At 48.9% G+C, this 20,731-nt stretch overlaps 1 protein-coding gene and 1 pseudogene across 2 annotated transcripts; one reads left to right on the top strand and one right to left on the bottom strand.

Annotated features, from left to right (window-relative positions):
- Positions 1-1,210: 1,210 nt before the first annotated feature.
- On the bottom strand, positions 1,211-17,110 carry LOC308510090 (glyoxylate/hydroxypyruvate reductase B-like). Its single transcript, XM_081079012.1, has 6 exons — positions 16,996-17,110; positions 11,091-11,475; positions 9,535-9,706; positions 8,025-8,203; positions 6,155-6,251; positions 1,211-1,761 (listed from the first exon to the last, which is right to left on the bottom strand). Exons 2-6 carry the CDS (start codon positions 11,470-11,472, stop codon positions 1,605-1,607), a joined length of 987 nt encoding a protein of 328 aa, XP_080935138.1. The 5' UTR covers positions 11,473-11,475; positions 16,996-17,110; the 3' UTR covers positions 1,211-1,604.
- Positions 17,111-18,273: 1,163 nt separating this feature from the next.
- Positions 18,274-20,626, top strand: LOC308509938 (cofilin-1-like; annotated as a pseudogene). Its single transcript has one exon. The product of its transcript is annotated as a cofilin-1-like (transcript).
- The last annotated feature ends 105 nt before the right edge of the window (positions 20,627-20,731 follow it).

Genomic DNA, 20,731 nt, shown 5'->3' on the forward strand with positions numbered 1-20,731 from the left:
AGTCACGTGGGGCGCGGCGACGTGAGCGGGGCGGGGCCTGGAGGACGGATAGGCAGGACCTGAAGGGGCGGGGCGGGGCCTGGAGGATGAGTGGGCGGGGCGTGGGGCGGCGGGGCGGAGCCGTGTGTTGAGCGGTGCGGACGACGCGGGGGCGGGGGTGGCACGGGGAAGGGCGGGGCCTGGAGGACGGATAGGCAGGACCTGAAGGGGCGGGGCGGGGTCTAAAGGATGGGTAGGCGGGGCGTGTAACGGCGGTGCGGACCACGCGGGGCGGGGAGGGTGGGTAGGCGAGACGTGCAGCAGCGGGGCGGGGCGACGCGGGCGGGACGGAGTCCGGAGGACGGGCAGGCGGGACGAGAAGAAGCGGAGAGGGGCGACGGGCGTGCGGAGCGGTGCCGACGCGGGGCGGGGTTTTGATAAGGCGGGGCCTGGATGACGAGTCGGCGGGACGTGACGGCGGGGCGGGGCGACGTGAGTGCGGAGCGGTGCGGACGCGGGGCGGGACAGCATGGGGAAAGGCGGGGCCTAAAGGGCGGGTGGGCGGGACGTGGCGCGGAGGGGCGGGGCCGAACGGCACGGGGGAGGTCACGTGGAGAGCGCACGGACTGATCGGCTTCTGTGAGCGCAGGAGGAGGGATGAGGTCTCTGTAAATACACGAAGCTCACTGAGAAGGGTTCGTGGCAACTCCCCTACCACTAAGTAGCAAATGACGGCAGGGAAGTGAGAGCTCTTCGCAGGGTGGTTTAAATGAAACGGGGGCCGCCCGGAGAGTTGCCCCTGCTACTTACCGCAACCAGGGAGGATTCATGCCTCTGCCTGTTTATACTGCCATTTCGTTTACTCACGCCTGAATATTTTCTCCCTGCACTACGACCTCACTAGGTTACCTGGAAGAGGACGCACATTCCAGAAAGGAGGCACACTCATCCCAAATCCGTCGCCAGCGGCCTCCCTGATAACTCCTGCAGCGAACTAGGCACGCTTCCTACTGATTCCGCCTCCCGCCTTTGCTCAGCACTGGCTCACCCAGATAATGGCACTGTTTGGTGTTCTCCCCACTAGGAAGTAAACCCCCTGAGAGTGGCGACTTTGTTTCCCAAAGTCGCCCCAGCACTTAGAACAGGACTTGGCACCTAGAAGGTGCTCGGTAGTCATTTTTTGAATGATTGAAAAAACCGAATGAACAGGGATTAGAGTATCAGCGAGATTGTAATCCAAGAAGCTATCAGAATTTAATAGCATGGAAAGCAACAGCCCACTGGAAAATCCACAGACCAGCCCTGTGTTTGAATCCAAATTCAAATGTTTGCAGGCTCTGAATGTTAGACAAGTACTTCTCTGTGATCAGTTTCATGGTAAATGATAATAGAACTTCCCTCATAGAGCTGCCTTGAGGACGAAGTGAAAATGCAAATAAGGCACTGAAATTAGCAAGCTCGCAATAAATGGCAACTATTATTACTATTCTTAAAGTTTTTCACATAAAATAACAGTAAACCAATCCACACAGTGGACTCTAACAGAAATAAAATACACAAAATAATAGTTTTTTTTCATTTAATCTGCCATGTGTTCATCCCTCTGCATTTTCAGCCCACATAAATCATTTAAGTAGCACTTCATTAGGAATGGGAAGGCCATCCAGAGAAGCCCGGATGCTTTCAACCAAGTTTTCCTTCATCTGTAGTCTGGCTTGATGAGTTGCACTTCCAATGTGAGGAGTCAGAGTGATGTTCTTCAATTTCAACAAAGGATGATCTCTGAAATACAGATTGAGGGAAACCATTCAGAGCTGTTTTGTCTCTTGAACTTCATATTCTAGTTTCATGTCCCACCCTGAGATGGGGAAGGTCCAGGAGGCCTTATGGCATACCCTAAGTTACACCTAGTTGTGACCACCACTCATCTTACCCTACTATGTGGGACCCTACATTTTTGGGTGTAAAACACATACCTTAACTGCATCCAGGACATTAGTACACAACGGCACAACATGCTGGTGGATTAAACACAGGCTCACAAGACAGAAAAGGGCCTTAGGGGAGACAGGTTCTGGCCCCGGCATCACAGGACAAGCTGAATGCACCTTTATTGAGGACTGGCATTCAGAGGGAAAAAGATTTATTAACTAGAATTAGCAGAGTAGAGGGAGTCCTCTTCCAGGAAGAAGGCAAGGATGGGAGTCAGCCCATTAAAGACAATTGTTGTCATGCAGCTGCTTGCCTGTCTGTCCCCTCGTGCCTACCCCTAAAAAGAAAGAAGAGTCTGTGAGACTGTTCCTTTTAGGGACTTTGCTTCACGTTTGTGCTTACATCTCATGTCTCTCTCTTTGGCCCCCAAAAGATGGCTGGCTAGCCAATAACGGGTAAGACTCCTCAAGAGCCGAACGACCTAAGACAGGCACAGTCACGTGGGGACCACCAGAAGACCTCAAGAGGGTCTAAAGAGGTGGGCACAGCCCTCCACTTTCCCTCGTCTAAGGAGAGTGTTTGCCTATGTGGCTGTATTCCTTCCCACAACCTGCTTGGGAAGTGATTCTTGATGTGATAACATCAGTTTTCCACCTCAGCAAGTTTCAGCATAAAAGTTTTGTCCCCTGGGGAGGTACAAACAATAATTACTAATACATCATGGGACTTTCGACAGACAAGGGTGATTGGTTTGCACCAGTTTTCTGGTATGGTATATGAGACTCACAGACCCTAGAAAAAACAATGCTACTTCCTTATATGCGCATCAATAAAAGCCACAAGGTGGCCCGATTCGGGGCTCTCACTCCTTTGAGGCTGTGAGACCCTTGGCCCATTTCAAAACTTCCTTGATTTCTGTTTCTTTCTTAACCTTTCGCTGTCCCTTCTCGTTCTCTCGCTGCCCGTGTTGCACTGGACGCGACAGATAATGAGGTTTTAGTGAAGTGGGTCAGGCAGACTAAACATAATGATGGATAACACTATAACCCAACACTGGGAAACAGCTGTAACCTGACCCAACAGGGCCTCCTATTTTAATGCACAGGCCAAAGTGGCCACGTGACAATGACCCTCCACCCTAGCTACTGAGGCTCACACTTTGGGAATCTTACAGACCCCTAAACCTATGGAAATCTCTGGGGGCACTCGTAACTTATCAAGGCACTATGACTGCCCTAGCCTCTGGGACTGATCCAAGTAAGACATATCCTGCAGTATAGTTAGCAGGGGTGAGAACTATTCTGAATAACGCTCGCCCTCCTCATGGAAGGAGGTGGGCGTTACTACATAACAGCACATACTGGAAACCAGTCTCAGGAGGATGCTGTGAACTGAAACGGGGTTACTGGCTTCGTGACAATGGACTTGGAACCCAGAGATAACTGATATGGCCAATTGTAACAATACCTGTCCATAATAACATCTGGTATATGGGCAAGAGCCAATTCTGTTGAGAAGGCACAGCACATACCTCTGTAATTATTAGTGATGTGTTATGTGATGAAATTGAATTACAGCATGACCAATATTGTGATACGGTGTAACCCTGGCATTACTGGTAAATTTAACTGCTTTGTGTAAATACATCCTATGATAATACTGACACTGAGGGTAACAGTATTGGGAGATTGAGTTAAAGCCTCCTCAGAACCTGATACCTGTAGGAAATGACTGGCCTGAGGAAAAACTAGATTTAGCTAACCAGCAGCTAATTCATACACTAAAGAGCACTTCACAAATCCCAATAATGGTAGATCAGTGGGCAAACTAGAACAAAATACAAAAAAGTATGTAATGGCTTTATAGGGTGGTTTAGTTGCTGCTTTAAATCTACTCCTGCCCTCACTGGCTGCTCCGCGTGCCAGGCAGTCCTACTGATAGTCTTGCTGTAGCCGTCACGTAAATACTGCAGTAAATGCAGCTGCTCCGGTACATACTGTCATTCTGCTGTAAGACTGCTCTGATCAAGACGGAATGGCCGTGGGGTAAAGGACTGACTCTGCAGACAGGCCCGAAGCATCACACCCAGCATCTGCCCACGACAGGCTCTGGGTGATACACTGCCTGTCAAGTGTCGTCTTGTTCCTGGGGCCATGAGGAAAGCCTGACAGCTAATGCTAAGACAGTCATTCCTGGTGAATGCCTACTTTGGCTGACCTGGAGCCCTGGGCCACTCTGCATCATTCTGACCTCTGGAGGGGCTGGAGACCAAGTAGCGAATGTCAAACATGGTGGCCCTCCATGGCGCCAAGTCTTGGGAGAGCTTCCCTGGTTAGAAATATTTCAAGTGTGTTGTCAGACATCACTGCGGAAGTCGTAACTGCTGCCCCTCCAACTGCACTGGGAGAGGACAACTGCTGTCTCTAGGGTGCAACTCACCCACTGTCTGCCTTTACTGATTTGAATCTGTACACTTCCACTATGATAAACTATAAGTGTGAGTGGAAAAGCTTTCCTGGGTGTCTGTCCAGCAAATCATTAAGCTTGAAGGTGATGTTAGGGGCTCCTTGCTCTATTGGCAAATGAATTTTTTCTCTTTAAAATAATCTTGTAGTAAATCCTTTTGTAAGACAAAGAACACTTAAGTAGTATGATTAAATAATCCCAAATTTCTTACTTAAAAATGTTTTTACAGTAAACAGCAACAAAATGTCTGCCCCAAAAATCAAGATGAAAATTTAAATATATCTGATACATAGATTAGAAATTAATATGGATATCTAAAGATTAAGCTATTCCGAAAATAATAGCTAAATCTCTCAGCCACAAAAATGAGTTGAACTGGGACACTGGGAGCGCACCACCTACACCACCTATTAGGATAAACTAAACTTTGGGCTTTAAGCCAGGTATTGGCCCTGAGACTTGTTAGTGAATCTAAAGAAAAGTTCATTTTAGCAGACGAGGCGACGGGTGATCATGTGACTTCTAGGTTTCTGAGTAAGTGGACAACTGTCTAAAATGCTCATGTGTCTTAATTTATATTGAAATTATTTTTTGTTCTAGATTAGTGGTTCTTTAAAATTTGGTCTCAGAATGTCTTTACACTTAAAATCTGAAAATGCCAAAGACCATTTGTTTACGTGGGTTATATCTGTCAACATTTACTGTATTAGAAATTACAACTGAAAAAAATTAATACAGTAATACAGAAGCACACATTTCCTTAGCTAAGAGTCATCGCATGTCATTTGTCTCTGGAAAACTCGACGATACTTTTGAGAAAACATGAGTGGAAAGGTAAATCACATCTTACAGTATTATGAAAATAGTTTTGACTTCACAGATCAAAACTGTTGATCCAGATAACCTTCTAAGAAACACTGTTCTGAATAAATTATGTGTCTCAGAAATGTCTGTAAGTTCTATGGTCAATCTTAATAAATTTAGATATTAAATTTGGTTGTAATATCATTCAGCTGCCTGTAATTTGTTTACTGGATAGAAATCAAAACTGGAGGAATGAAAGCTACCGTAGGACAGCTAGTTTAAAGGATAACAGCATCAAGATTTCAAAATAAATGACAAAATCAAGGCTCTAGCCATAACAGCCTGATCTTTGGGTCAAAGCACAGAAGCAAATGAAATTAAATAGAAATAAATGTAAAATTCCACACATACACTTAAAAAACAATTGAAGGAATAACAATTTCAGTTTTAGCTAACTAAAAACTTCATGAGCTAAGGGTGCCACAAGGCCTCTGAAAACACATGCTGCCAACATAGACTTTGGGTGACTTTTCTGCAGAGTCCAGGTCACAACACAAATACTGTGTTTGGTTCTTGCGAGAACCTTAAAACAGAAGAGCTGGAGGACAGTCCCAATGAGAAGGTGTCTAGAAATGCCATTATTTAAGCTAAAATTGAAAATCTCGGAGGTATTTAGCCTCAGAAAAAAGACTAAGATGAGAGAGGAATTGTTTTAGAATGTGTAGCAGTTAATAAAAGGGAAGAAAACCAAAGTTGGCTTCCACGCTGCAGAGCAGATCAAGGTCAGTGGGAGGGGGACTATTTGGTGCCAAAGCCCACTGAGCCCTGTCCCTGGAGGTGTCAGCAGATGCCAGCCTGTCCCCAGGCCTGCCTGCACAGGCCCCTCCCAGGCCGAGACCTCGCAGTCCTGGCCGAGCACAGCTGTCTGAGGGTCATGCCCACCCCAGGGGCTGTGGGCTGTGTGGCTCGTCACCTGGGCAGGGGTTCTGGGTGTGTCACATCTAGCGCCGCTGCCTTGATGACCCCGGTCTGAAGCGCTTCCAGCAGTGCGTCCTGATCCACTAGCAGACCTGAGGCAACGACACAAGGCCTCTGCGGTTACCACGGCGAGGAGGACACCGGGAAGAACTTGGTCACATCAGCTACTACTGCAACACGTGTAGGGCCACCAAAGGCCTGACACGGTAACCTGTGAGAGTCAGGAGGGCACGGAGCACGGTGACTCACAGTCACTCAGGGCGCAGACGTCACACCCACTGAGACTATGCGGCTCCAGTGGAGACAGCTCACACACATATTACACCTGTGCTGCACGTTACACACACATCACATGTTACACGCATCACGTACAAGATCAGACAATTAAGTTCACAAACTTGTTGCAACGCTGTTGCTAACCTTTTTTGATATCAGAGGAATTGTTCGCTATGAATTTGTACCAACTGGACAGACAGTTAACCAAGATTACTGTTTGGAAGTGCTGAAAAGGCTGCGTGAAAAAGTTAGACGACCTGAACTTTTCGTCAACAATTCATGGCTCCTGCATCACGACAATGCACCAGCTCACATAGCACTGTCTGTGAGGGAGTTTTTAGCCAGTAAACAAATACCTGTATTGGAACACCCTCCCTACTCACCTGATCTGCCCCCAATGACTTCTTTCTTTACCCGAAGATCAAGGAAATAGTGAAAGGAAGACATTTTGATGACATTCAGGACATCCAGGGTAATACAACGACAGCTCTGATGGCCATTCCAGAAAGAGTTCCCAAATGGCTTTGAAAGGTGGACTAGGCACTGGCGTCAGTGCATAGCTTCCCAAAGGAAGTATTTCGAAGGTGACCGTAGTGATATTCAGCAGTGAGGTGTGGAGCACTTTTTCTAGGATGAGTTCAGGAACTTAATATGTCACGAACTTAACATATGAGTTCATGACAAGATCTCATATGTTACACATAGATCACATGCATTATACACACATTAAGACTGCGTGCTCCCTACCTGCAATTTCAAACGCACACAGTAGGCAGAGGCAGGAGGGAGCCCTGTCCTCCAGCCCAGGGGTCCTCTGCTGGCAGCCTGCACCTTCTCCCTTTTCCCCTCCCCCAGAGTGTCTCTATTTCCAGAGTCTACTACTTTCCCTGGCTGGCGTCACTGAAAGCACATAATGCACTCGTGCTTCTTGCTCGCTTAGAGGGTCTGAATTTTCAGACAACTCTCACATATTAACTCAGCCCTGTGAGTTTCCCAGAGGAGGGACATGGATGGCGGCAGGCAGCACCAGGTCTCATGCCCTGCGTCCCCAACCACGAGAAGGCCCAGCCTGGATGTTTGGCTTCAGTGTGCTGTCACTCGCCGGTGTTCAGAGGACTCTGACTCTTCTTTATAAATGCCACACTAGCCCCCCACGATATTAGGTTATACCACGTCCTGTGTGTAAACACAAACCACACTACCTAAACTTCAAAGCCACGCTAACACTGGTTACTCTTCAAAGTGAAGACTCAGAAAATTCATCCCCATAAATTTTGCTTAATTGCACCTGGAAAACCAAACTGTGAAACACCTTTACCCAAAGTACCTGCCCAAACCTGGATTCCAAAACCCCCACATTGCAGATTTTCACTCTTTTTACTACTAATTTGAAGTCAAAAGATGTGAAAACAAAAATCAGAAACATTTCTAAATAAAAAGTAAAATCCCTTTAACTTATGCTCCCCACATCTAGTCCAAGTGGGGTTTTCAGCCCCTCGAAGAAAACGTCCACAGCAAACGCTGGGACCATGAGGGGTTGTCCTGCATGGTTGTCCAGCCACCTGGCCACACAGAAGCGGAGCAGGTACCTCTGCCAATGTTGACGAGAATGGCGGTGGGCTTCATCAGCCTCAGCTCCCTCCTTCCAATCAGGCCGTGGGTCTGGGGCGTCAGGCTCACAGCCAACATCACAAAGTCCGATCGCTGAAGCAGATCATCCAGCCTCTCACAGTATGTGGCCCCAACAGCCTCTTCCTCCTCCAACGTCCTATGAAGGGAACAGGGAAGAAAAATCACGTTCTGTAGTCAAAATTTCATCAAGTCGCCCCAGGAAGGAGTCTCTGAGGGGAGCCAGGGCCTCGGTCTCCCCTCCATGTGGGGCTAGGCCTCAGCCATGAAGCCCCATGGGCACCTTTGGGTTGTCCAAGCAAGCCCTTGGCGTCTGCAGGGTTCCACACCGGACCCAGAACTCCTTGGGGCCGGGAGCTTCCTCTCACTCTTCTGGAACCGTAGAGTCTGGTACAAGCCTGATCGAGCGTCAGACGTGTCAGAGCATTACAGGATGTGGGAAACACATCAAAGTTTTCAGAAAACAAACAGGAGAGGGCCTGGGAATGTTCTGTCAAACAGAAAGTGAGGATCCAAGGGTCTGGTGCGTTCTGTTTTGGGACCAATCTGAACCCCTGCTCCGGCCACCCCAGACAGCTGATTACTCAACGCAAATGCAAGCTCCAGGTGGCCACAGCATCTCAGGTGGCTGCCACCGCCACAGACACAAAATCCAAAATTATAGGAAGTCTCTCCTAACATGAGTCTTGGCGGGGGACCGCCAGGAGGGAAGAGAAACGCCCTGCCCACACCCCACACCTATTCCTGTAAGAGCCCGGCCTTCACGTTTGCCCCTCATCACACTGAAGCTGTGACAGCTGCCTAAGCCAATCCACTGTCCACTGTGCAAATGCAGTGGCTGAGAAAGGGCACCGTTCGCATGTAACATTTCCCAGCTCAGCACCAAGCACAGCTCCATTCCGCGTGCCGTAGGAAGCCACTGACAGCTGATGCCCAGTGGCCGTCGTATGACAGATCTGCAGAGGGGGCTGGAGTTCAAGAGCAGACAGGCAGCTCCTTAGAGGGATGTGTGCGGATGAAGTGAGAGAGAACAAGCAGGTCTGAGGGTTGTTTTGGGCACGGAGTCAGTAGGCCTGTGTGTTGGGCTGAACTCTATATGAAAGGAAATGGGTTTCAGAATGAATAAGGGAGTGGATGAGCATATACCTCAGAACTGAAGGAACCAGTACAATCGCTCAGTGGGTGTGGATAGCATCTCCCATGATCAAAAAGTCACTTGAGAACTAAAACAACAATTATAGGTGAGTTAAAATCTTTCTGGTGACTTTTTCAGTGGAAACAAGTCACAGCCACGTTTCTAGGTAACCATAGAAATACCATGGTCCCTTTCTGTACCATCAGCCCTACTTTCTAGAGAGAAAGAGCCAGGGAATCTTAGGAAACATGGAGGGATCCACATCCAGCCACATTTAAGTCACTGATGGTGTCAGTGCCGCCCCATGCCCTCCAAGCCCACTTCGCGAGTCCTACCTGCACTTCCTGTTGTGGTACAGAATCTTCATTTCGAATGCCCTGGCCCTCTGAGCGACCTTGTAGCCGATCCTGCCCATGCCCACAATGCCCAGGGTGGCCCCCGTCACTTCCTGGCCCAACCAGTTTATGGAAAACTTCTCTGTATCCGGTGAGATGGCCAACTCATGACCTAAGGTATACAACATGACACTGAGAGTGGAGATGGTACCACGCAGAAAACCCACAGCCCTTCCTGGGACCTTCTGACAAGGTTACGAGGGTAGAGAATGCTGGTGGCCGACCACGGCTCTCACGCTTTTTATTCTGACAACAAACACGTTTCTGCAAAGGAAAAAGGGGGAACAGACGGCAGCGTCCTCATGACAGAACCTCCTGGCAGAATGCTTGAAAATAGCAACTCTTTTCACATTCAGGAGGAAGTTTTGGTTAAAATGTGTTGGTTTTGGCGTGGGTGTCTGTATGTGTGTGGTTTTACGTGTGCGACTATGTGTATGTACGACTGTGTATGTGTGTGGCTGTATGTGTGACTGTTTGTGACTATGTGTGACCGTGACTGCATGTGTCTGTGTGACTGTATGTTACCATGTATGTGACTGCACGTGTCTGTGTGTGACTGTATGTGTGTGTGACTGGGTGACTGTGTGTGACCGTGACTGTATATGTATGTGTCTGTGTGTGACCGTGTGACCATGTGTGACTGCACGTGTCTGTGTGTGACTATGTGTTTGACTGTGTGTGACCATGTGACTACACGTCTTGTGTGACTGTATGTGTGTGTGACTGTGTGACCGTGACTGCATATGTGTCTGTGTGTGACCATGTGTGTGACTACGTCATGTGTGTGACTGTGTGCGACCGTGACTGTATGTCTGTGTGACTGTGTGACTGTGTGTGACCATGTGCGTGACAACACTCTATGTGACTGTGTGTGTGACCATGTGTGACTACACATCTGACTGTGACTGTGTGAACGTGTGTGTGACTGCATATGTATGTGTATGTGTTTGACTGCATGTGTGTGACTAGGAGTGGCAACCAGCACACACAGAAACAGAAGAGCCTGGTTCTTGCTTCTCTTTCCTCAGCCCCTCACTCCCAAGCTCCATCGGGATGGGCGAGTGCTGACTTCCTGCACGGCCTTTCCTGGGGTCACTCCTGGGGACGACCCAGAGGTGTCCAGTGTGTGGGCAGATGGACCTCTGCCTACTCACTTGCAGGCCTTAACCCCAGGGCAGCATGCCCACGACTGGCCAGTGCCAGGCCCACAGGCACTTCCACGGTGGCGCTGCAATGATGTCACCGCACACACCTTCCCACCTGTTCCATGAGTGGCATGTGGTGGGGGAGAAAACGGCTGCCGTGAGGCAGGTGCTGGGCTTAGGCACAGGCTCGCTACAGGGGACCGAGACGGGCTCCTTCCCCAAGTGCTAGGTGCACTGGGGAGAAATCAGGACAGAAAGACTTGCAGTTTGAAGGTGAGGTTATTCTGTCATGTGTGTTGTTAAATGTCCGCAATCTGACCTCTGGAAAACCAGCATCTCAACACCACGTACCTTCCACGACTCTCCGGGCTGCTGCTAGCAGTAAGGCCATCCCCATATCGGCCGTGGGGCCGGACACAGCCCATGGTGTGTTGGCCACCTTTACGCCAAAGCTGGCAAGGAGCTTCAGGTCCAGGTGGTCCAGACCGGCTCCTGAGCTGGCAACAATCTTGAGGGCGGGCAGGCCCTGCAGAAGCTCCCGATCAATGGCAGGCTTTCCACCCCAGATATACACAGCGTGAATCTTTGGACCCAGCTGGGTTTTATTTCCCATGAATTCCTGCATTGTAATGAGCCTGAAGTGTTTCTGTAGGTCTCCAACATGCTCTTCACACACCCCAGCTGGGCCTTCAAGTGCAGACACCAGAACCCCTGGCAGGTCCTGCTCTCCCATGGCCTGTGGAACAACAAACATGACTTCTGAGGACAAAACAGTCTTTAAGGGAACCACCTGCGAGCTCTTTTGCTGCTCCTCAGATTTTCTAAATTACAAGACCAGGATGCATTTCAGGTCTTGGGTAAATTCCTAGAAAACCTGAAAGACAATAGACCCAGACTTCTGAAGATAGCAATGTCCCATCATGCCTACTTTCCTCCCTGCCTCACCTGCCCTTCGGCTGTGGTGCAGCCTCTGAGCTGCCTCCAGTGACACCCTCGTGATAGCCATGCCCCACCACAGTGGTGTGACTCCAACCCTGGAGTGTGCTTCTAGATAAGAGAATAGGACAGAAGCAATGGGTGGTCACTGCTCCCTCTTTCCCTCCTTCCCTCTTCTTCCCCCTTCCTCCCCCCTGCCCTTTCCTTTCCCTCTTCTCCCTTCCTCTCCCTCCCTCCCTCCACCTTCCTCTCCCTCCTCCCTCTACTTTCCCTCCTCTCCTCCCTTCCTCTCCCTCTCCCCTTCCTTCCCCCTCCCTTCCCCTCCTCTCCTCACCCTCCCCCCTTCCCCTCGCTCTTTCCTCCCCTCCCTCTCTCCCCCCTGTTCTTCCTCCCCCTTCTTCGCTCTCCCTCTCCTCCCCCTCCGCTCCCCAGTCTCTCCCTCTTTCTCCCCTCCGTCTCTTCCCCTCTCCCATTCCTTCTGCAGCCTGTGCAGAAGCCCTGAGTGAGCTGGAAGCACATCTTAAGAGGCCCGCCAACCACCAGAGGAGCCTTCAGATGACTGCCGCTCTGGTCAACATCTGATTCAAATTTCATGAGACCCTGAGCAGAACTGTCCAGGTCCGCCAGTCTTGGATTACTGACCTTAACACCTGGGAGATAACAGATGTTTGTTTTTTCTAGCAACTAAAATTCAGGATAATTTATTATGTATGCAGCAATAAATAACGAATAAAATTGACTGTGGACAAAAGAGGGGTTCTATGGAAAGTCACCTCACTGGGTGATCCGACCATAAATTCCAGACTCCGTGGGTCGTGGTAGGTGGGTGGTCACACCCAGGTCTGTAACTTTTTTAGTAAAAGGTTACCTTGGCATGAAACAGTTCTGTGCTCACACACCTTTGAGACGCCAGATTAATCCTATTCATGAGGTTCAGATCCCTGCAGTGTAACCATCTTCAAGAGGACACATGGTTTTGTCAGCTGTCCTGTAATCCATCCCCACCTGCTATCTCCCATTTTCATTTAATCGTCCTCAAATTCCCTTGATTCCAAATGCTAAAAACAAAGCTGCAAACTGTCCTTCAGGGAGCACTTGAGATCTTGCCTCCCAGCAACTGTTGTGAATTTTGGATCAGATAAACTCCTATAGAAATTCTCTACAGGTTTGGAAGTTCTTACATCAACATGACCATTTTCTACTGTGAAAATAAAAGATATTTGTTATCATCTGCCAAATGAATTAAATAAGGTTTTACGTTTCTTGTTACTAATTAAAAACATCTTTAACATTTTATAGCTGCCCTCCAAAAAGAAAACCTGCTTTGTTTCAAGAATTGAGGCTAATTAATGCATTTTTATCTTTGGATTATGAACATAGTTTAAAATGTTTAAGACTCATTTAAAGCTCAGAGCATAATTGGTTAAAATCTTTTTTGGACTTTGAGCAAAAGATTAAAAGAGCTCTATTCAAGATAAGATTTCAGTTGATTTTCGCACAGAGGCTTTATCTTTGACTTCCCATTGACCTTGACTTCCCATTGACCTTGGTTGGAGGGCAATGCATATTTACCCATCACACCACAGGCTACAGATTTCCCACAGGACTCCAGGACTTTTGGCTGCTGCACATGCTGAAAAGGAAGGAGACTCACAGCCAGGCTGAGAGGGAGCCCTAGGCAAAGGCTGGGCTCCCACCTTTTTCTGTCTCTTTCTCTCGCTCTGTAATTCCTTTCACAAGCATAGAATTTGACCACCTCCAGTCACAGGCCAGGAGTCCAGCAAAGGAACACTAAATATTGGCTGCTGGCACCCAGCCCTGTGCTCAGAGGCGTCGGTGGCTATGAAAGTCTTGGACATCTATCTGCTCTGGCACAGCTCTGTGGCTGGTCAGTGGTCTCTCAGCTCTCCTGAGTTCTTGATGCAACTGGAGTAATAATAACAGGAAGTGTGTTATAGTTGCACCCAAAGATCCCACTTCCCTCTTCTCCTCCAATTTCTGTATAAAGTGTAAGGCTTGCGGCGAGACAATGAGGCTAAGAGAGTCAGGCGGGTTGAGAAAGGTGAGTGCTTTAGTCTGCACTCCCAGGTGAGGTTCACTGGTCCGCAGACAGGGCCGGTGACGTCGCGCCCAGGGCAGAGCGAAGGAGGCATATAAGCGATTTTGGGGTGGGGGTGGCTGAGTGAGGTGGCAGATGGGCAGGCCCCCCAGCGCAGTTCGGGCGCGCGTGGCTGCATCCGGAGTTGTTTAGGAGTTGTTTATCGCACAAAGGTCTGCTGCCTCTTGGGGGGGGGGGGCAGGGGCCCCAGTTTCCGTCATGGGAGGAGGGGTCTGACTTGGCTCCTGGCCGCTCTGACCATGCCTGTAGCTGACCTAACATAAAGAGAGCTAAGTAGTGTGCGCCTCTCGTGCTGTTCTTGGATGGGCAGTAGCAACATGAGGGGTAGGTTGGGAACATTCTGGCAAGGAAGGAGCATGCAATGCAGTGGGTGTACTGTCAGTCACTTGCATCCAAGTCAAGAGATAAAGCCACACGTGAAGTTTGGAAAAACCAGATTTTACAGCTTTGGTTTTGCCTAACAGTGATAATTCAGACATATATTTTCTAACTGCTGTGTGCTTTCTCCTCATGAGGTTCCATTTATACTGCTAAAATAGATTAAAAATTTGTATTTTCTTCTTGCAAAATGACTGCTTAATTTTTTTAAAAAACTACTGTTTTTGAAATTGCCTTCAACAGATCCAAGGCTCTAAATTCAGGATTTTCTTCTATTGAAGCCCCTATAAACTTGAGGCCCAGAAAGAAAAATGAAGTAAAATAAACTTCCAACAGCTTGCTTCAAAAGACAAGTATGACTGACATTTACACAGTAGTCATGGAGGAAGGGCAGGGAGTGAGGAGTGCAGACCCACTAGTTCTGCAACCCCAGGGGCCCTGTGACAGCTGTGCTGGACCAAGGGGGCGAGGGGGGGGCCACGGAGACTCAAGGGCAGAGCTGCGGAGATTCAAGGACTTCTTCAATTTGCAAAAGGAGCGGAGCAATAAAGAATGTGTTTTCTAATTTAAAAAGCAAAACTGAAAAACAGAAAAACCAAATGCGACCAATAAAAGTGTTTTAGTTTTGGGGATAGAAAGAGAAACAACCAAAATGGGGTGAGGGCAGGAAAGAGGACAAATGAAAAGAACAAAGCGGGAGGGCTCAGGCCAGCTGCTGGGCTGTGCTTCCCTCTGAAACTCACTTTCCTCCAAAGTAAAGTGAGGGTAACCGACAGCCCTGCACAGTGGCCCTGAGCGTGAGAGGTGAGGAAGAGAAATAAAATGGAGTCCCTGTGGCTAAGCTGTTACATTCCTAACTTCAAGCAGCTAGGCATAAGGAAACCATCACTCCTGCTGACAGGCTCTGACAGCCCAATGTCTGAACTTCCTAGGCCTGCGCCCACACCCGGACACATCACTATGTTGTTGTGCGTGAACGCTTGCTTGAACATTAAACCTTCAGTTAGTCATCTGACGACCTCAGGAAGGAAATGTTCCACTGTCTAGACCACCGGACATCTGATGAATATCATCTTGGACTGATCTAGGGGCTCAGAATGCAGAACTGAGTCTTCTTTTGACTAATACTCTCAGACTTTTCTTGCTCCTTTGGAACACTCTGGGTTTTGCCGATTTGCAAGCCCCAAGACTTTTGAATAAATATTCCTCATTTATTTCTAGCTAAAGCCTCCTGACTCCTTTTGAGTATATCCCACAGAGATAACATGCAGAGCCCAGAGAGTCAACTATAAGCTTTCAGTGTATGCAAGTTACTAACGTTTAAATCTGAGCAATTCAGATATTAATATTTACCCGTCTATAAAAATGAACAAAATTACACCAAAGAGGGAGACTGAATTCATAAAACACAGTGAAATTCCTTAAAATCCTATTCCTCACACATCTTCCACTCTTAATATTTGACAGGTGGGTCCAATATACCCCAAATCACCCTCACTTCCCCAATCTACCAAGACTTGCCTTAAATCAGCACCAGCTGGCTTTTGTCTCCCCTCCCTGCCAAACCTGCCCTCTTCTCCTCTCTCCAACCCCTTTCAAAGTTTATTCTCATCTCACCTACAGTAGTTTTCAGCCCCAATCACGAGTATAAAATCAAAACTGTTTGCTCTCTGTCTCTCACACAGACTCCTGGCCAAAATTGTGCAGAAGAGATTAAGAAAAGAGGCTGAAACCCCTCTGCTTTCTTATCATCCTTAGCATGATATTATCTTAGCATGGAAAATTATCTGATCAGTACATGACTAGATAAGGGGACCTAAAAGATTCAGCTATGCCAAAGAGTTCACAGATTCCTTGATCTGTTTGCTCATTAGGGATTAATGAAAACTGAACTGTTTTCATCTTTTGTGATGTTTCTTTAGTCACCAGGTATCAAGCCCAATATAATTTAAAACCACAATGTGTCTCAGCAAAAACAGGTGCTACACTCCTAAAAAACTAGATTCCTATAAGGGAATAAACTATGAGCTGAAATCTGATGTGAGTGTTAGGCCATATTTAGACCAGAAACAGGAAGCTTCTTATCTTAAAAGCCATCTCGCTCTGCTTTAAGACCTTGTACCTTTCTGCTAGGAGAAGCTGCCAGGAAAGGACAAACCATCTTATCCTGTCTTGCTTTGTACTTTGTCTCCTAGGGCTTGTGATCAGTGGGCCTGGGCAGACGGAGGCCTCGGGGCCAGGGTGTGGAGCCAGCAGGAGGGCTTGGTCATGCCCTGAAACCCTTTGTTGCTAGAGACAATGCAACAAAACCCCCCTGAAGCATTGAAGGGGGAAAAACTTTGTTTACCCCCACTTATAAAATTCCATACCCCTTTTTGCTGGGGGAGGTTATGATCTTTTCTAGCCTGACCTCCTGCAGCTCAAACATGCCAAATAAATTCTATAGACCAATTTTGGTCGCTGGCGACTCATTCATTCCGCCAGCCGTGCCTAACGGTGAGTACCTGAATTTTACCCATTTAAAGCTTAATCTGCCATTGCCTATAGCTCAGAAAAATAACTACCTGTACAAATTGACCTTTAATTTCTGGCAGAGTCCCTGAAGCCACCTTAAACCTCTGAGACGCGGCAGGTATAAATAATGACGACGTTGGGTTTTCCCTGATAAGTCCATCAGGCTCTTGAAATGCGGGTCAGGATGCGTGTTAGAACTCTGATGCGGCCCACCTATGCCAGGTGAGGTCTGGGGTCCCAGCCCCGCCCACGCGGCAGAGCTCGGTCCAGTCTGCCGCCCACGCCATGACATCCTAGGGGCACGCTTACCCTGTAGGAGGATCTCAGATGTGAGGGACGCTCGGGTGGAAGCCAGCTCCCGGGGCAAGCCCACAACAGGGACTGCCGCAGGGCAGAGCGCGCGGCGTCCTCCCTCCCACCTGCCCACCACGCCCCGCCCCGGGCCCCAGGCCCCGCCCCGGGCCCCAGGCCCCGCCCTCTGTCACGGGCCGCTGCCCGCTGCCCGCTGTCCGCTGCCCGCGCTCCAGGCACCGGCCTCCGCCCCAGCCCACGCCCCGGCCGCAGCCCGCCCGCCTCGTGCCCGGCCACGCCGCGCTTAGTGCCGCGCTCGTCCGGCCTCTCCCGGGGCCAGCAAGCTCGGACCCCGGACTAGGCCAATCCTTTTCCCCGCCCCTTGGACCTGGCCACGCCCCTACCTTAGCTTCCCGCTGGAGGGCAGCGGAAGTGGCGGCGGGTCGCACCGGAAGTGCACTTGCGTGCCCGTGGTCGCCGGCCAGGGCTTGGGATGGGTCACCCCCAGTAACGTTGGAGAAGCCCCCGGCCCGGGACCGGGGCCTGGGCCGTGGGTGTGTGGGGCCTGCGTGGTGGGGAAAGGGCTGGTGTGGGTTTCAGCATGGCCGGAGTGAGGAGCGGGGGTGTTCCCGTGCAGGTGGGGGGTGGGGACTGCACACCTCGGCCTTGGAACCCTGCGGGGTGTTGAGAGCAGGGCAGCTCTTAAGTTGTGTGTAGGTTTAATAGGATTTGGATGCCACATGTTTACGAGTTAGTTGTTTCAATACACTTGATCATGACAAAGACAAAAATGTTGCTTGGGTGTAACAATGAAGTAAGTCGTTGACAACTAAGCGGCCCAGCAGCGGCCCAGTGCTCCCTCTGGGGGCTTACTGATAAGAGGATGTGGAGAAGCCACTATGGCAAAGGGACATTTAAACTACAAACACTGTGAATTTGTAAGGGCTATTTTGAGAGTTTGGGTTTGGATGAGAGGACTCTTCCTAACCTGAAATCTCTCCAGAAGACCCCTGGGGCATTCCCGCCATTTCAGCATCCTTCCTGGACAGCGGTGATAAACCACTGGGAAAAATGGATGGCATTCTTCCTCCCAACACTGCAAGGTTGCAGAATGCAAGATCAGTATACAAAAACCAATTGTATTTCTACACACTAGTTATGAATAATCTGAAATTATTTAAAATAATTCCAGAGAAGGGGCAGCCGGTTAGCTCACTTTGTTAGCGTACGATGCTCATAACACCAGGGTTGCCGGTTAGAGCCCCACATGGGCCACTGTGAGCTGCGCCCTCCACTAGACTGAAACAACTATTTGACTTGAAGCTGATGAGTCCTGGAAAAACACACTTAAACAAATACAAAAGTTTAAAAAATAATAATTCCATAGAAAATACAGAAGACCTAAATAAACAGAAAGACATCCCATATCCATGGACTGGAAAACATAATATTAAGATAGCAATACTCCCTAAATTGGAGTACAGATTCAACATTTCCTATCAAAATCCCAGCTGCCTTTTTTGCAGAAATTGACAAACATCCTAAAGTTCATATGGAATGCAAAGGACGCAGAAGAGCCAAACCAATCTTGAAAAGGAACAAAACTGGAGGAGTCACTTCCTGATTTCAAGACTTACTACTATAACGTACATGAACTTCATTTCTTTAGCATGCATATTGCTTTAATCCAAGCAGGCTTTGTGTATCCTGATAAAACTATGATTCACTTGCATTCTTTCCCCAGACCCTCCTACCTGTACATATGCTGTATGTGCACCCCTTTTAATCATTGAGCCCTTAGGACACTGGATTTCAACAACAAATTCACTTAAGAATAAAGTGTCAGGTCTACCAATCACGACTAAGATACAACCACCAAATCTCAAGATAGAATAAGGTTTGAGTCAAACAAGGATAACACCTTGGCCTCAGTTGTTTCAGCTCTGGACTCATGAAAGCAGATCAGCCCCACAAACCGCATCTCCTGCGAAGTGGACCGAACAAGGCCATGAGTGACACCAGGACCCGCAGCCATGACCAACTGCTCTCTGTTTGGCCCCGACCAATTAGTGGAGTCCACAACCCCCACTCCCATAGAGACCACGATTAATGATTGTTCCTGTAACCTGGCTGCTAGAGGCATCAGGGAGCCAGGTCTTTGAGAGCAATAGCTCACCTGTGTCTCTGGACTTGGTGCCAATTCCTTAAATAAACCTTCTCATTCTGTGCTGCAAACTTCTGCTCATGTTTTCTTTTGGGTTGGACACAACCCCTGGTGTCAGCGGTAATGCTACGAAGTTACATTAATTAAGATAGTGATACTGACATAAGACTACACAGAGAGATAGATGAATAGAATTAGCACTACAGAAAAAAATCCTTATATTTAAAGTCAATTGATTTTCAACAATTTGGTTGGGAAATAACCTTTCCAATAAATGGTGTGGGACAACTGGATATCTACATGGAAAAGAATGAAGCTGGGGGGTGGGTGGTTAGCTCAGTTGGTTGGAGCGCGGTGCTGATACCACCAAGGTTGCCGTTTTGATCCCCACAAGTGCCACTGTGAGATGGGCCCTCTTTAAAAAAAAAAAAAAATTAAGCTGGACACCTACATAACAAAATACACAAAAATTAACTTAAAATGCTCACAAACCTAAATATAAGAGTTAAAAGTAAAAAACTATTGGAAGGACACAGGAGTAAACATCATGAACTTAAATTAGGCAATGGTTTCTCAGATATGACATCAAAAGCACAAGCAATAAAGGAAAAAAATACATAAATTGGGCTTAATCAAAATTTAAAACTTGTGCTACAAATGACACCACTAAAAAGTGAAAAGTCGGTTCAGTCGGATCCCAGCAGCAACTGCAGCGGCTCTAATCTTTTGTGGCTCTCCTTGCTGTCGCCTTTTTGCTTCCGGAAACATGGCCTCTGGTGTGGCTGTCTCTGATGGAGTCATCAAAGTGTTCAATGACATGAAGATGCGAAAGTCGTGGACACCCGAGGAGGTGAAGAAGCGCAAGGAGGCCGTGCTGTTCTGCCTGAGTGAGGACAAGAAGAACATCATCCTGGAGGAGGGCGAGGAGATCGTGGTAGGTGATGTGTGCCAGACTGTAGACGACCCCTACGCCACCTGTGTCAAGATGCTGCCGCACAAGGACTGTCGCTGCGCCCTCTGTGATGCAACCTATGAGGCCAAGGAGAGCAGGAAGGAGGACCTGGTGTTTATGTTCTGGGCTCCCGAGTCTGTACCCCGTAAGAGCAAAACGATCTATGCCAGCTCCGAGGACGCCATCAAGAAGCAGCTGACGGGGATCCAGCTTGAATTGCAAGCGGACTGCCACGAGGAGGTCAAGGACCGCTGCGCCCCGGCAGAGCAGCTGGGGGCAGTGCTGTCATCTCCCTGGAGGGCAGCGTTTGGGAGCCCCTCCGGCCAGGGGGCCGCAGCATCTGGCAGCCCCAGACCGGCCCCGGGGAGCAGGCTGCCCGCTCCCCGCCAGAGCGGAGGGCTGGGGTCCCAGCGGGGGGCACTGCCCGCACCCAGTCCCTGCACCCCGAGGTTCTGGCCTTCCCCAGCCGCTTTCGCTCTTCCGATTATTCTCGGGCTGAAAAGACCGAGTTCCCCCGGGCACCCGTTTGTTAACGACGTCCCGACTGCCCACCTGCTCCTCCGTCTCCCAAGCTGCCGACTTCTAACCGCAATAGTGACTGTGCTTGTCTCTTTAGTTCTGTGCATAAATGGAAGGTG

Source organism: Rhinolophus hipposideros (assembly GCF_964194185.1).
Source record: "Rhinolophus hipposideros genome assembly, chromosome: 17".
In the NCBI taxonomy this organism is placed as follows: domain Eukaryota; kingdom Metazoa; phylum Chordata; class Mammalia; order Chiroptera; family Rhinolophidae; genus Rhinolophus; species Rhinolophus hipposideros.

Coding starts and splice junctions, on each gene's coding strand:
- LOC308510090 (XM_081079012.1), bottom strand. CDS start 11,472: ATGGGAGAGCAGGACCTGCCAGGGGTTCTGGTGTCTGCACTTGAAGGC. Junction 8,204..9,534: donor TACCACAACAGGAAGTGCAG/GTAGGACTCGCG, acceptor TTCCCTTCATAG/GACGTTGGAGGAGGAAGAGG. Junction 6,252..8,024: donor TCTCGTCAACATTGGCAGAG/GTACCTGCTCCG, acceptor TCGTTGCCTCAG/GTCTGCTAGTGGATCAGGAC.